General features: G+C 35.0%; 1 protein-coding gene across 3 annotated transcripts in view; it reads left to right on the top strand.

The window, feature by feature from the left end:
- Nucleotides 1-5127, top strand: part of Prkg2 (protein kinase cGMP-dependent 2) — a 114190-nt gene extending 109063 nt beyond the window's left edge. For all 3 annotated transcript variants that reach the window (XM_042678156.1, XM_042678157.1, XM_042678158.1), the window contains 2 exons: nucleotides 2207-2273; nucleotides 4620-5127. In XM_042678156.1, coding sequence (XP_042534090.1) covers nucleotides 2207-2273; nucleotides 4620-4715 — 163 coding nt within the window. In that variant the 3' untranslated portion in view covers nucleotides 4716-5127. The remainder of the gene's footprint in view (nucleotides 1-2206; nucleotides 2274-4619) is intronic.
- The last annotated feature ends 8700 nt before the right edge of the window (nucleotides 5128-13827 follow it).

Genomic DNA, 13827 nt, shown 5'->3' with positions numbered 1-13827 from the left:
TGCCTTTTTTGTATGGCTAGAGTTGTTCAGCATTTCTTCATATGTCTACTGGCCATTCTTATTTCCTCTTCAGAGAAGAGTCTCTTTAAGTTTTTAGCCCACTTATTTATCGGGCAGTTGTTTAATTGAGGATTTGTTATTGTAGGATTTAGATTTTTGAGTTCTAAGTATTTTAGATATGAGACTCTGTGTGTTGTACACTAGTGAAGATCTTTTCCCAGTCCATGGGCTTTTTAATTGATCTTGCTAGCTATGTCCTTTGCCTTGCAGAAGCTCTGCAGCTTCATGTAATCCCATTTGTCCAACCTTTCTTGATTTGTTGTTTCTGGATGTCTATTAAGAAAATTTTGACCTGTGCCAAGGAGTCCTAGAGTTTCTTCTATTTCTTCCTGTAATGTTTTCAGGGTGTCTTGAGGTCTTTGATCCATTTGGAGTTGATTCTGGTGCAAGGTGATATATACAGATATAGCTTTAGTTTTCTACAGGTGTTTAACCAATTTCGCCAGCACCAGTTACTAAAAAGGCTGTCTTCCATTCTATTTCTTTAGCTCCCTTGTCAAAGATTAGGTGGCTATAGGTCTGTGGGTTCATTTCTGGGTCTCCAGTACTATTCCATTGCTTCCCAGGTCTGTTCTTGAGCCAGTAGGAAGCTGTTTTTATTACTATGGCTTTGAAGTAGAGTTTGAAATTTGGTTGATATTCCCCTAGCATTGTTCTTTCTACTAAGGATTGTTTTTGTTGTTTGGGGTCTTTTATTGTTTCATATTAATTTTTGGATTGCTTCTTCTATTTCATTGAAGAATGAGGTTGGAATATTGATAGGTATCACATTGAATTTATAGATAGCTTTTGGCAGTATTGACATCTTCACAATGTTAATCCTTCTAATCTGGGAGCATGGGAGGTTTTTCCACTGTCTTGCAGCTTTTTATATTCACATTAGCAGGGACATCATTCCCATGTCATTGTGGTATTATACCCTTATATAGTAGCCACTCCTGTGCAAGTTTGTGCTCCTGCTTAAGATTCTACAGATATTTATTGAGCCCTATTCTGTGTCTCATACTTCCTCAAGTATTAAGGAAAAGGATAAAACTCCTTGCTGAGTTGGAGCTTATAGCCTAGAAGAAGAATAGAAAGTAAGATAAGCCAAAGAAATCAACAAGATGAGCTAGACAGTTCATGAGATAGGTAATGAGATAAAAATAAGGCTGAGAAGAATGGTAAGGTATTGAGAAGCAGGTGAGAAAGGTTGTAATATTATAGTAGATGGCTTAAAAAGCCCCTGCTATGAGGATGACCTTTGAGGCAAGACCTGAAGATACTGAGAGATAAAGAATAGTCCATCATTGGGTGCAGAGGCCTTAAAGTGGGAGAGTCCTTAGCATGCTGGGGTGGCTAATGGGTGAAGCAAGTTGGCTGGAGAAAATGTGGAGCTCCAATCTGAGTATGATATGTATATGCTAGTTGCCTCTTAAACAACAGAGATAACAACATTTGCAGATGGAAGCTTGTTAAACCACTGAGAAGCTCCTAAGTGGGAAGAGGGACATTAGAATGTAAATGTTATTGAAAACCATGAGACTGAATGAGATTAATACAGGAAACAAGGGTGACTGAAAAGAGAAGGACTGGGTTCTGGAGCACACCCGCTTCAACAGGAAATAACAGTGGATGAAGCATAACACTCAGACAGTAGAATGTGGAAGTCAGATGAACGAAGCATTTTAGCAAGTAAAAGGAAAACTGAGACTCAAGGTGACTTGGTGAGTTGGAGGGAATGAAACCAGACTGTAGCATAATCAACAGAAAAATGGATATGTAGAGTAGTTAACCCTTGCAAGGATTTTCTCCTACTATGGGAAAGAGAGAAATGGACTGAGAGAAGGGAACTGAGGTTAAAGATGGGGTTTGGTGTTTATGGTGTTTCTATATTGGTGGTAATGATCCAGGAACAAAGACTGGAGAAAGGAGAATTTGAATATGGATTTGAATAGAAAAGAGGCAATGGAGTCAAGTATACAGAAGAAGAACTGATCCTAAGTGGAAGCAAAGACTGGTCAACAGTTAGAGAGAGAGAGAGAGAGAGAGAGAGAGAGAGAGAGAGAGAGGATAAATAGATAAATCAGGTAGAGAAATATATAAATGGATGAATACATAGCTTGCTAATAGTTTATTAAATAAGCAACATTCTCTCATTCCTCAGGTGGCTAAATGGGTTCAACTGGGAGGGACTGAAGGCAAGGAACCTTCCATCACCTTTACGAAGAGAGGTATGGTATTTACTATATTACTTTCTTGATTTTGTCCTCGGAATTTGTTTTTCCAAACAGATTTTAGGGAGGGGGGTGTGAAAGGCAGATGTGTCTGTGTGTCCATGCACATGCGTACCATATCTAGGTGGTTCCTTAAAAGTGTTTTTCACTTGACCCCACCCCACCTCTTTCAAGAAAAATAGAGTAGAAGAATAAAGAGAGGAAAAAGGGGAGAATGCAGTCAAGAATTTGTTGTTTATTGGACAAAATTAAGAAGGGTGAGGGAAGGGGTATGTAGGGAAGGGATAGGTGAGAACATTGGAAGGGATGACGTTGACCAAGATACATATATTCATAAACTGCTTGGTTAAAAGGCAACTTAGAGATAATAAATTAATTAATACAATATTTTTTAAAGATACAGTTTGACACATGTTGGGGGTGGGGGGGGGGAAATCTTATTAGGAAAGAGGCAAACTGAGAAAGGCCTGTATTATAGAAAAGATCTAGGTGTTAAGGTCTAAGGTCTCTGATTCTTGTAACTGTGATTTGGGTGAGTCACTGTGCTTCTTGGACAGTTATCAGGCTGAATCCTTTAATAGAAGAATGATATGTTGCTAAATTTCTCAGTAGTCAATTCCTCAATAATCAATATTCAAATATGTGAGAAAGCGAGGTAGAATTATGAAATAAAAATAAAGCAAAAGGCAGTTTAAAAGTGTTTAAATTAAATAAAAGTGAAAATTTACTAGTAATTCAGAGTATAGAGATTCAATAATATTGCTTCTTTGATGAGTGTGAAGTCACTTTTCAAGAACTAATTAAATGGCAATGCCACTTATGTCCCAAAATGGAGTTGGACAGACAAGCAGATAAAATGTCTTATTTAAGAATTACTTTTAGGAGATTGTGATTATTTATGTCATATGATATTGTATGCTATTCAAACCATAATTATATCACTCTAGGAAAAATACTTGTCACAGAAATTGAAAATATAAGCTAAAATGCAAGACTCTTAAAGATGATCAAGTAATATTGTCAAGCATAAATGCTGTTACATTAAGATGGATTTTATAAGTAAAACAAAAAGAGAACAAAAGGATATGAAATTTCTACTATTTAAATTTCTACTGTTTAAAAGATGGATGTCAAATCTTGGTGGTATTTAGATCATACTAGATATATTTCATTGAAGTTATGGTAATGTTTTGACAGTGTCAATAATCACAGAAGTGTTCATTCTCCATACTGTTTATACCATTTCTTTTGGTTGATTTTTATTTCAAGGCTAGCACTCTATCATTTGAACCACAACTCCATTTTCAGTTTTTATTGGTTAATCTCACAGACTTTCCTGCCTATGCTGCCTGGCTTTGAACTATAATCCTCAGATCTCAGCCTCTGAGTAGCTAGGGTTACAGGCATGAGGCCACTGACACCCACCACTATTTAGTCTTTTATTTAAAAAAAAAAATCAGGTGTCAGTTTCCAAATGTACACCATGAGACTTTCATGTTTCTTTCAGAAAAAAAATGTTAGCATGAAGCGATAGCGTGTTGAACTTGACAATTCAGCTTTGTACATTCACTAGCTGTACACAATGGCTGAGTCGTGTGAACTTCTGAATGATTTCTCCGTACACATTATGACCTATCACATAGAGTATTTTTAATGATTTGTCATCTATTATTTAGTTAGGTACTATTGAATTTTTCTGGAAAGAAAGGGATTTGAAGCTACCTGACTTGCAAAATAATTTAATACCAGACTGTTCTTTCATCTTTTAACAAGCTCATAAATATCTTAATTACCCCTTAATTATAAATTACTTAATTTACAGGAATGAGTTAGCCATATAAAAATTCACTATTGGTCAGAAGCTTCTAAAAAGTAGAAGGTGTAAATCTTAAACAGAATTTTTAATATTTACTTAAAATATTTTTAAATCTGATAAAAAGTATGTATTATTGCTGGCATAGTTTTTTAGAAAATAACTCGTCATACCAGATATCTCCTCATGAATTAGTCTAATGACTAAAACATTTGTTTCTAATGAGGAAGGGGAGCTCACAAGGCTAAGACTCTGACTACATGATAGTAATGAACCATTTTATTCATTAGCTACAATTTACAAGAGTCTATATCATGAAATCAAGGTTCAGCTAGTAAAAGCATCACCCTGAAAGGGTGACATCAATTAAGATACATTGTACTTATAAACTGGTTTGTTGAATGGTAACTCCTTTTATACAACTACTTAAAGATAATAAAATATATAAGACAAAAGAAAAGGCTTCAGCTCAATTGTAATATGCTTAGTCAACATTATCTTGGTCTTTGGTTCAACTTTTTCTGTATTAGATCAGTGGACCCATAGATCACAGCTACTTTGACAAGTATCCGCCTGAAAAGGGAGTACCACCCGATGAGATGTCAGGCTGGGATAAAGACTTCTGACAGAAGACAAGGCGATTACTGCTGTTATACCTTAGAAGAGGACTATATGGATCAGTAACCCAACACTGATTATTTCTCGCTTCAAAGTATTATATGAACTTTTGGAACACCATGAAGGACAAGAAATCTCTGCATAAGAGGTGGAGAATGGGTAGATATATCTCTGAGTGATGAAGTCTCATTTAGATGCTGTGAATATTCATTATTACAGTCAGATGTTAAAGGTTATTCGCCTCTCTTTTCTACAATCAAAACCATTTTTGTTGCAGTGGCATAGTATTCTCTGAAATCTACTGTCTTCCCAAATTATGCCATTTTTGTCTCAGTCCCAGTGAATTTTCACAAGGAGCTTGTACATGAATGATTAAGTCATGCAAACAGAAAGAGGAATGCAAATAAATTTTGAAACATATCCTCATCACTCAACAACTCTATGTATGCATGAATATATCTTAAAATGGTGGTTTTTAGACTTGACTTTCATCTTCTTTCAACCTAGAAAGCTTGGAAAAATGACTGAAAGTCTTTTGATTCTAGTCTAAAAGGTAAATTTGAATATTCCATAATGATACTAATTCTTGATAAAATCAAGTCAATTAATCCAACTAAGTAATTGTATTTTATTAAAGAAGAAAGGAAAACATATAAGGGAAATATTTTTCTCCTGTAACCATTTGTGATACCTCAGAAATTTTTCAAAAACTTTATTAAAAGCAGTTATAGTGTATGCTTAAATGAACAGTAAGCCCTGGGAAAGGCCATACTAAAATTCACTACCAAAGTAGAAAAAACATTAAAATGGAATAAAGGCTTTTCATTAAAGATAAAAGAATACATATTAGTAGGCAAAGTTGTAGAGTCTTTTAAACTCTGAGGTATTTTGACCAATTTTGTTATTGTTGCTATTAATAAAGCAAAAAAAAATACAGTATTATCACTGTTAACTTTTAGTGAGAAGTCCCCTGGCAAGTGTTGATGCATTATATTCACTGTAGAGTTAATGGATCATTTTAGAGACATTTGAGTCATGCATATATTGATAATTTTAACACAAGCTATTGGAGAAGTGGTAGCATTTTAGAAAGAAAAAAAAATACCCAGGATATGGCCTTTTCTTGACTCCTCCTTGCAACCTTTCAAACAATAAACAGGATACACCCAGTAGTTGGACACCAGTACCTAAGAACTTTTCTTATGAATGCTTATTTGTATTGACCATGATCCCTCTCTTAGCCTCCTTTCAAAATGGGTAAGAAGCAGAGCTGCTTGTTGTATTTTTTTTTAACCCGGCAAGTAAAACTAATGTCTGATTTCCCACATTTTTCAAACGTCAGCTTATATTTTTATATGAAAGTAGTTTATGTGCAAAGCAACCTACTCCCACTCCAGGCACATATTTGCATCATGCAGAGAAAGTTAGCTGTGTGCTTGCTGAAAAGTTAAGCTGGAGAAGTAAAACTTAACCAAGAAAGTGAATCCTTAACGAACTGCATTTCCACACTTAAGAGTCCTTTTGCTGAACCAAAGAGTTTTGTTTTTTTAGAGTAGTATTTTTAAAGATTATGTATTGTACATAGAAGAACCATTTTTAAAAAAGATTAGCATAACTTGCTTAAAGAATTTCTAAAATTTTTAAACTATTTTTATTTGCATTTAGTTTCTATGTACCATGTTTTTCCATGTATATATTTTAATGATTCCAAAACATAGAGGTATAAAACTCATGTAATGATTGGTGGAGAGTAGAACTGTGTAGATATCATAGCTATGGCATTCTCAAATGAGGTCAATAGTTGTAATTAAAAATAAACCCTATGTAGATAGAGATAAAAGCCAACTAAGAATACACCAGGTAAATTCTGCCTGTGATTTGCCATGTCATATGGAGCCCACATGTAATTTTTTTATTGTGTTTCATTTGCAGTCATTTATAAAGTTACAAATATGAGATATTAGACCATCATATAATCTCAGCTCCACTAATTTCTAGCTAAGTGACCTTTGGAAAATTACTTTACTTTTCTTGATTAATAGCTTTTACATTTGTAGAAAAAGGCAATATAAAGTCATATTTGCTTTAGAAACTTGTCTTTGAGAGTAAATAAGATAGCTTATTTACCTGGTAGTTATGAAATGATTACTGTTACTTGGTTGAGAGCTACCATTACTATCTCTATGAAAAGTAAAAGGGGCTTAATTATTTTTTAGTTTTGAACATTATGTATTAATGGCATTTGTATTAGACTTGTACCAATTAAATCCAGTATCTGTCCTTTCTTTTTTTATTTGCAATCCTGAAGTAAGAATGGTTGATCAAACTTCAATGTATTTGAAGAAAGACTAACCTTTACCAAGACGAAGTGCTTTATTAATCTAACTTTAATTTTCATTTTTATGAATTAAAGATATACACAGAGAAATTCAGAACGTTATTCAAATATATTCTTAATCATTAAATGGTTTCTAATCTGTCTTTTTTAAGATATAAGGCTGTTTTTGTTCTTGAGATTTTTCCATGTTGGAACAAATTTTCATAATTGTGGTTTCTTAATCTTTCCATAAATATTAAAATGTCTGTAGGAAGGAGAATGTAGAAGTGAAAATAAGAAGATTCTAGCTTTAAAAAAAAAGCCTTCAGTTTGAGGTTCCATTCTGTCTAGATTTCCATGACTTCAAACAATAAAACACATCCCTTTTTTAAATTAAAAAAAAGGAGTTGGATCATAGATATATAAAGTTTTAAAACATTGGATCAGGTCTTTATGCTAGTAGTTCATTGATAATAATCAGTTGGAAATAAATATTTACATATATCTCTTGGATTAATATTAAATTCTTATTCTTTATTGTTAGACATTATGCTAGAAGCACTTATATTTTTCTCATTCATCCAGGTTCTAAAATAATTAGAAACATACTGAATATTGTCTGCCTTCCCCCTAACTACATAGAGCCCATAAATATTTATTTTATTCACAATTTACTTATGATGTTTTTCCTGGATTAGTCCTGGTTTCTCTGACTCTATTCTAAATTATCTCAAAACCTAGGCACTGAGAGGCCATCTTATTTTTCTCCAAGATCCTATTGGTGAATATATGGCTAGGAAGTTCTTTCTCTCTAGGACAATATTTTGGACATTGGTTGCAAAAACTTAAAGACTAGGGGTAATTTAATGACTGGGCACTGAAGTAACCTGAAGGCTGTTCATGTGCGTACTTCGTGCCTGAGCTGGAACTACTTAGCTACTCAACAAATAGGACTGCAGACCATATAGTCTAAATTTGTCATGTTATGGCTTACATTCCCTACATCATAGTATCATTGAAACTGTCAGATTCTTTCCCAGAACTCTCAGGATCCATGATTGAATATTTGAGCCAAGGAGGCTCCTAGTCTTGGCAGACGCATAAGATTACTTCTTCTATATTCTCTTGGTGGGAACCTAAGCCCACACCTGGGGGTGACAGAACAGAATATAAGTGCAAATTCTTAATAGAGTTTTTAAAAATTGCATGCAGTTTTTAAAACTTTCAGTGCAATCCACTTTCTGGCTACATAGTATTTATTTTTTACCCTTATATGCAAAACAACTTCATTCCAGAATTTCTCTAAAAATATCATCAGACTCAGGTCAGTCTCAAGAGCCAAGATCTTGCCATCTGAGTCTAATTCAGATGTGGACGGTACCACTCAAGTATAATTTCTTGAACATATTCTTTCAGGTTTGAAAGCCCATGAAATGAGTGAACACATCATCTTCCTCAACACTTACAGCATTAGATAGTAAAATGAGCGAAAGAGAACCTTTACAGATATTTGTGCTTAAGGAGAGGTAGGAAAGTGGAAGACACAAAGCAGTCACTTGTCTGTAGTAATTCTGAAAGATGGCCTGGCATGTGTTAGCATTTTCTGCTTAGGTCTAAGTCCTCCTTCCTATGGATTGTTCTTTATATTTATCTTCCATACACACATTCATAATTTATGCTATGAAAGAGATTAAAACCTAGAAAGATAGGAGAAAATTCTACAAATTCTTTAGAAGTTCTGTTTCTATACACGAAAGGGTGTTTCATAGCACAGGCTTCAAAGGTCTGTTTAAAAGGGTATGGTAGGGGATGGGAAGGTGGCTCAGTGGTAGAGTGCTTGCCTTGCATGCATGAGGCCCTGGGTTCAATTCCTCAGCACCACATAAGCAAAAAGAAAAAAGCCAGAAGTGGCACTGTAGCTCAAGTGGTAGAGGGCTAACCTTGAGCTGAAGAGCTGAGGGACAGCACCCAGGCCCAGAGTTCAGGCCCAAAACCGACAAAAAACAAACAAACAAACAAAAAACTGGTATGGTAGGCAGCTTCCAGTGAACTCTGCTATGGTATGCTTGTCTTTTATAATTTTCTCCTTTTCAATGCTGGCTGAATTTGGTGAATTCCTAGTTTACAAATTAAATATTACAAAAGTGATGGCCTTGCTCTTTCCCGGATTACATTAGAAAATCATTCTACTGCATTCTACTTCATAGTGTTTCCTACTAATGGGGTAGAAGTAGACATATGGGGTAGAAGTAGACATAAAGTGGAGGGAACAAAAACAAATGGAACACAAGAGAAAGAAAACTGATTCTTGAGGAAAAATATGCTAGAAAGTTAATTGACAGGCCAGAAGCCATGAAGACAAACTTGCATATTTCTCCCATGTTGATCAGTATTAGGCTTCTGAGTGGACTACAGTGTGTACTCTGACATGGTTTAAATCTATCTGGCTTAGGAATTGAAGATTACAAAGGAAACTTAGTTAAAATTAGAGAAGCCAAGTCTAAATGCTGCTGTCTACTGAAAGCTAAGTCCTTAGATCAATAATCTGCATGAGCTGCAGCAGTTGACCTTATACTGATATCCAGAGTGCAGTGTAGCTGCCTTTTACACCGGCCTTTCAGAATCATATCCAAAATCCTCTTAGAGAAAGTTTAAATCAGAACCCAGCAAAGAAAGTAATTCTGGGAAACATAAAGTAGCTCAGTTTTGAAATTATCAAGATATAAAATATGTCTAAATTACTTGTAGTTTTTTAGCTTGTTTTTTTTTAAGCTTGGGTTTTTAAATAATGATCTTTGCCTTTTCTCTTTCTGCACAGTATTGGAATGTATTTCAGACACAAACCACATGACACAGTGGAAGAAGCAATAATAATGTGTCTCAGGTGAATTTCAGGCAACATTAAAATGAACTATAACTGAACCATTTCGATTTTAAAGGAGATAAAACCAAGACATGATTGTTTATTTCCTTATTGGTTGATAAATTAAGAAAATGGTACAACCTTAAGTAACAAGAGATTTGTTTTGGCAAGTACAAATGTCTTCAGCAAGGGGAGAAAGGCATATATTGAGGGTAGGAGGAAGGAGGAGAAAAATATGAGGTGGTTAAATAACACTGCTGGTTCAATCCTTGAACCCATGTAGAGCAAATAGTCTCTGTAAGCAGATGGAAGTTGATGTTAACATTGAAACACAAGTTCTCTAAAAGACAGATCTCCAATCCTGCTATTTAGGTAGCAGTAGCTTCAGGTATTTTGGATTGTTTGTAAAGATTGTTTTCATTTCTACCAAGCTAGATGATGTTCCTCTATTTTTACCCTTGTCCCATGCAGAGTATCTCTGATACCAAATTCTTTTAGTTCATTGCACATACGTTGATCAATTTAATTAGTTAACTGGTTGATTCTCTCAATTAACATATAGCCAACATTCTAATTGCAAGAGATGTACAGTAACTGCTCAGACCAAATGAAGGTTAACGCAAGATAAAATTTGTTCATGAAACAAATAGTCTTACCTCATCTGTTTTGAGCTTCTACCACCTCACTAGTTGGGAATGGAAGGTGAAGGAAATAATCTTACTTTAAATAGTTCTTCTAGGGTAAGGGTTCTCAATTTTAGTGGGTAGGACATTTTGTGGGGAAGTTTATACATATACCAGGGTCAGGCCTTGCCCCATTTTGAAGAGTCTAAGCCTCTGGCTTTAGTTGACAAAGCCAGTGTTTCTTGTTAACCATGGCATAGCTGATCATTTTTTCTTGCGAAAACTTCAGTCCTACTTAAACGACAATGCTCAGATGCTCACTTAGCAACCTTTTGTATGCATGCTGATACTGAGGCTTAATTCATGTTCTCACTCAGCTTTTACTTAAAACTGGCAGTCTACTACTTGAGTCACATCACTCCTGGTTTTTTGCCAGTTATTTCGAGATAAGAATCTCCAATTTGTCTGCTCTAGTTGGCTTCAAACCCCAATCCTCTTAGCCTCTATAGTAGCTAGGATTACAGGCATAAGACACCAGAGCCCAGGTGTTAGCATTTCTTTTAATTATATCGCTTACTGAAGACAGTATGCAAGGCATGATATCTAGCTTGTTGATGTTGTTGATGTTCATGGCCACAGAATCTAACTGGAGACGCACACCAGTTGCTCTTTCCAGTTAGGACAAGGCCTCCCTCCAATGGCTCAGATTTCCCTTAGTTACTACTGGCACTGAAGACATCTAGGGTTTCATTGTGGTTCCTTTCAGCTCTAGCTGAGATCTGATTTGCAGAATATGTTACAATTATAACTGCTTCTTACAAAGCCCATCCTGTCCAGTCCCTCCCTAGCCAGGCCCTCAGAGAGCCAAGGGATTGCTGATGCCTCTAGTCATTGGCTCCCCCTGCCCAACTGTACTATGCACCCAAAGTTGCTATGCTATAGCTTTTTCTAGCGATGCCTCTGCAGAGCCCCAAAACAGGAAAAAGAAGCTACTCTACCTCCCTCTTCCTCTCCAGTTTCCTGGGAAGGAAATCCTTGCTCTCTGTTCCATCTTTATGGATTTCCTTTGCATAGAAAAAGAAAAAAAAGAAAAGAAACCTCTCTGGTCTTTTTCTCAAAGCCTGATTGTTTAAAAGTTACATTTTGGATAGTTGAGACTAAATTGGACTTTGAATTTCAAAAGCTCGGACTTTCTCCACACAACCCCAAGGGACTAATACTGATCTGTAGGTAGATGGTTCTCAGAAGGAATCAAGGGTGTCTCCCAAGAAGCCCAAACTAGTTTGCACTGATAATTTGAAAAGAAAATAATTTCCCCTCTGCATAAATACATAAACCAGAGAATTTCATCACAGTTTCAAATGTGATAATACAATAAATCAGGACAGGCTGTGACTAAACAAGTAAGGAACCACTACTAATACATATTCATCCTTCCTATTGTACTATGTATTTCAATAATTCGACAACTACTATAAAAATATTGCCAAGTATTAGGTCCTAGAGTGTGATTGGTATGGGAGTATAGGAGAGTCATTAACTTTTTATCTATGCCAAACTCAGTGGAATAAGATAAGGTAGGCGATACAAGTTATTTTTATTTGGTCTTTTAAGTTACTTGTTTTTGTACTGAAATTCAGCACTCACTTAACAAACATTTTGACTGCTTATGCACAAAATGATCCATACAGCAACAGAAACAAAATGCCACCAAGAATTTATTGGTTATTGTTGTTTGCCAAGGTTCTGTGATTTTTGTGTTATATATTAATGACTTAGCATTGGCCAAGGACTATTTTTATATTATGTAGGAATTGGGTATCATATGAAAAGAATCGCTGTATTTTATTAGTAGAAAGTTAAATCTTAAGTTTCTTCAAATAGTTATAGTATATTTGTGTACAAAGAAAGATAGAAGAATAAAAGAACATTACAGGAAAAATAAATGTTGACCTCTGGGTAGTAGAAGTATAAGTTATTTTCAGTATCCTCTCACTTCATTTATTTTTCTAAATTAGCCCAAATGTCATTAATAAATATTTTGGTAACGAGGCAAATGTCTAGTTTTCTTCTTTATCTTGCTTTTGTTGTAAGACATTGTAACATGAGCTATACCCTCTGTGAAAAATTTTAGACAACAATATTTTAATTAATACCAATATTGGTTAACTATAAGTACAATGATGTATATCAGGTATCTAAAACTTAGTCAGCTTGAAATATCATACTCATTAAACAGCAACTTCTTCTTTTCCTGTCATCTAGACAACTACCATTCTATGTGTGTTTCTATGAGAGTGACTCACCCCAAATACACTGAAGAAAAGAAATTAAAGGCCAGTATCCTTGGGTAAACATAGATGAAAATGTTCTCAGTGAAATACTAGCAAATCAAATTCAGCAACATATTGAAATAACAAGTAGCATCTGCATCTGTGATATGAGAATCGTCTAGCATGTACAAATCACTTAATGAAAAAGTAGAGTGAAGGATAAAAGTCACATGGGGATCTCAACAGAGAAAACATTAGACAAAATTCAACTGCTCTTCACTATGAAAACTGAGGAAAAACAAAATATTTAGGAATAAAGTATTTTGGAGATAAAAGACTCAAGAACTAAAAAGTATAAAGCACCAGTAACAGAAGTGGAAGAACATACAAGGAAATGAAAGAGATCCATATTCATAAATTAGAAGACCAAGTATTATTAAACTGTCTAGATTATCAAAAGCAGTAAACAGATTCAGTGCAGCCCATATCTGAACCCTAATGACATCTGGGTGCTGATGGCTCATACCCAGAGTCTTAATTACTAAAGGAGGCTGAGATCTGAGAATCCAGGTTTAGATCCAGCTCATCCGGGCAGGGAGTTCATGATACTCTTAATTGCCAATAAAAAGCTAGTGTAAAGTGGTAGAGCACCAGTTATGAGTGAAAAAGTCAAGTGAGAGCAAGAGGACCTGATTTCAAGCTCTAGTTCTGGTTTTAAAAAAAAATGAAAGAAAAAATAGAAAAAAATTGTCCTAAAATGCTTATAAATTTTTTTAAAGGCAGCCAAAGTAATCATAAGAAAGAAGCACAGATTGAACCAATATACTTCCTGAGTTCTGTGTAATAAGTAAAACAATGGAGCACCAACCTAAAAACAGAAATTTTGACCATTAGAACAGAATAGAAAACCTAGAAATAAATCTATACTTAAAGGCAACTGATAATTGCCAAGAGTATAAAGAACACACAGTGGAAAAGGGTCATCTCTTCAATAAATTCCATTGGATAGCCACACGCAAACAATGAATAAAATTGAGTCCTTAT

This window comes from Dipodomys spectabilis, unplaced genomic scaffold, assembly GCF_019054845.1.
Source record: "Dipodomys spectabilis isolate Male_0828 unplaced genomic scaffold, ASM1905484v1 ptg000043l, whole genome shotgun sequence".
Classification (NCBI taxonomy): domain Eukaryota; kingdom Metazoa; phylum Chordata; class Mammalia; order Rodentia; family Heteromyidae; genus Dipodomys; species Dipodomys spectabilis.
The sequence above is the reverse complement of the archived record's forward strand: the minus strand, read 5'-3'. Positions and strand labels throughout refer to the sequence as shown.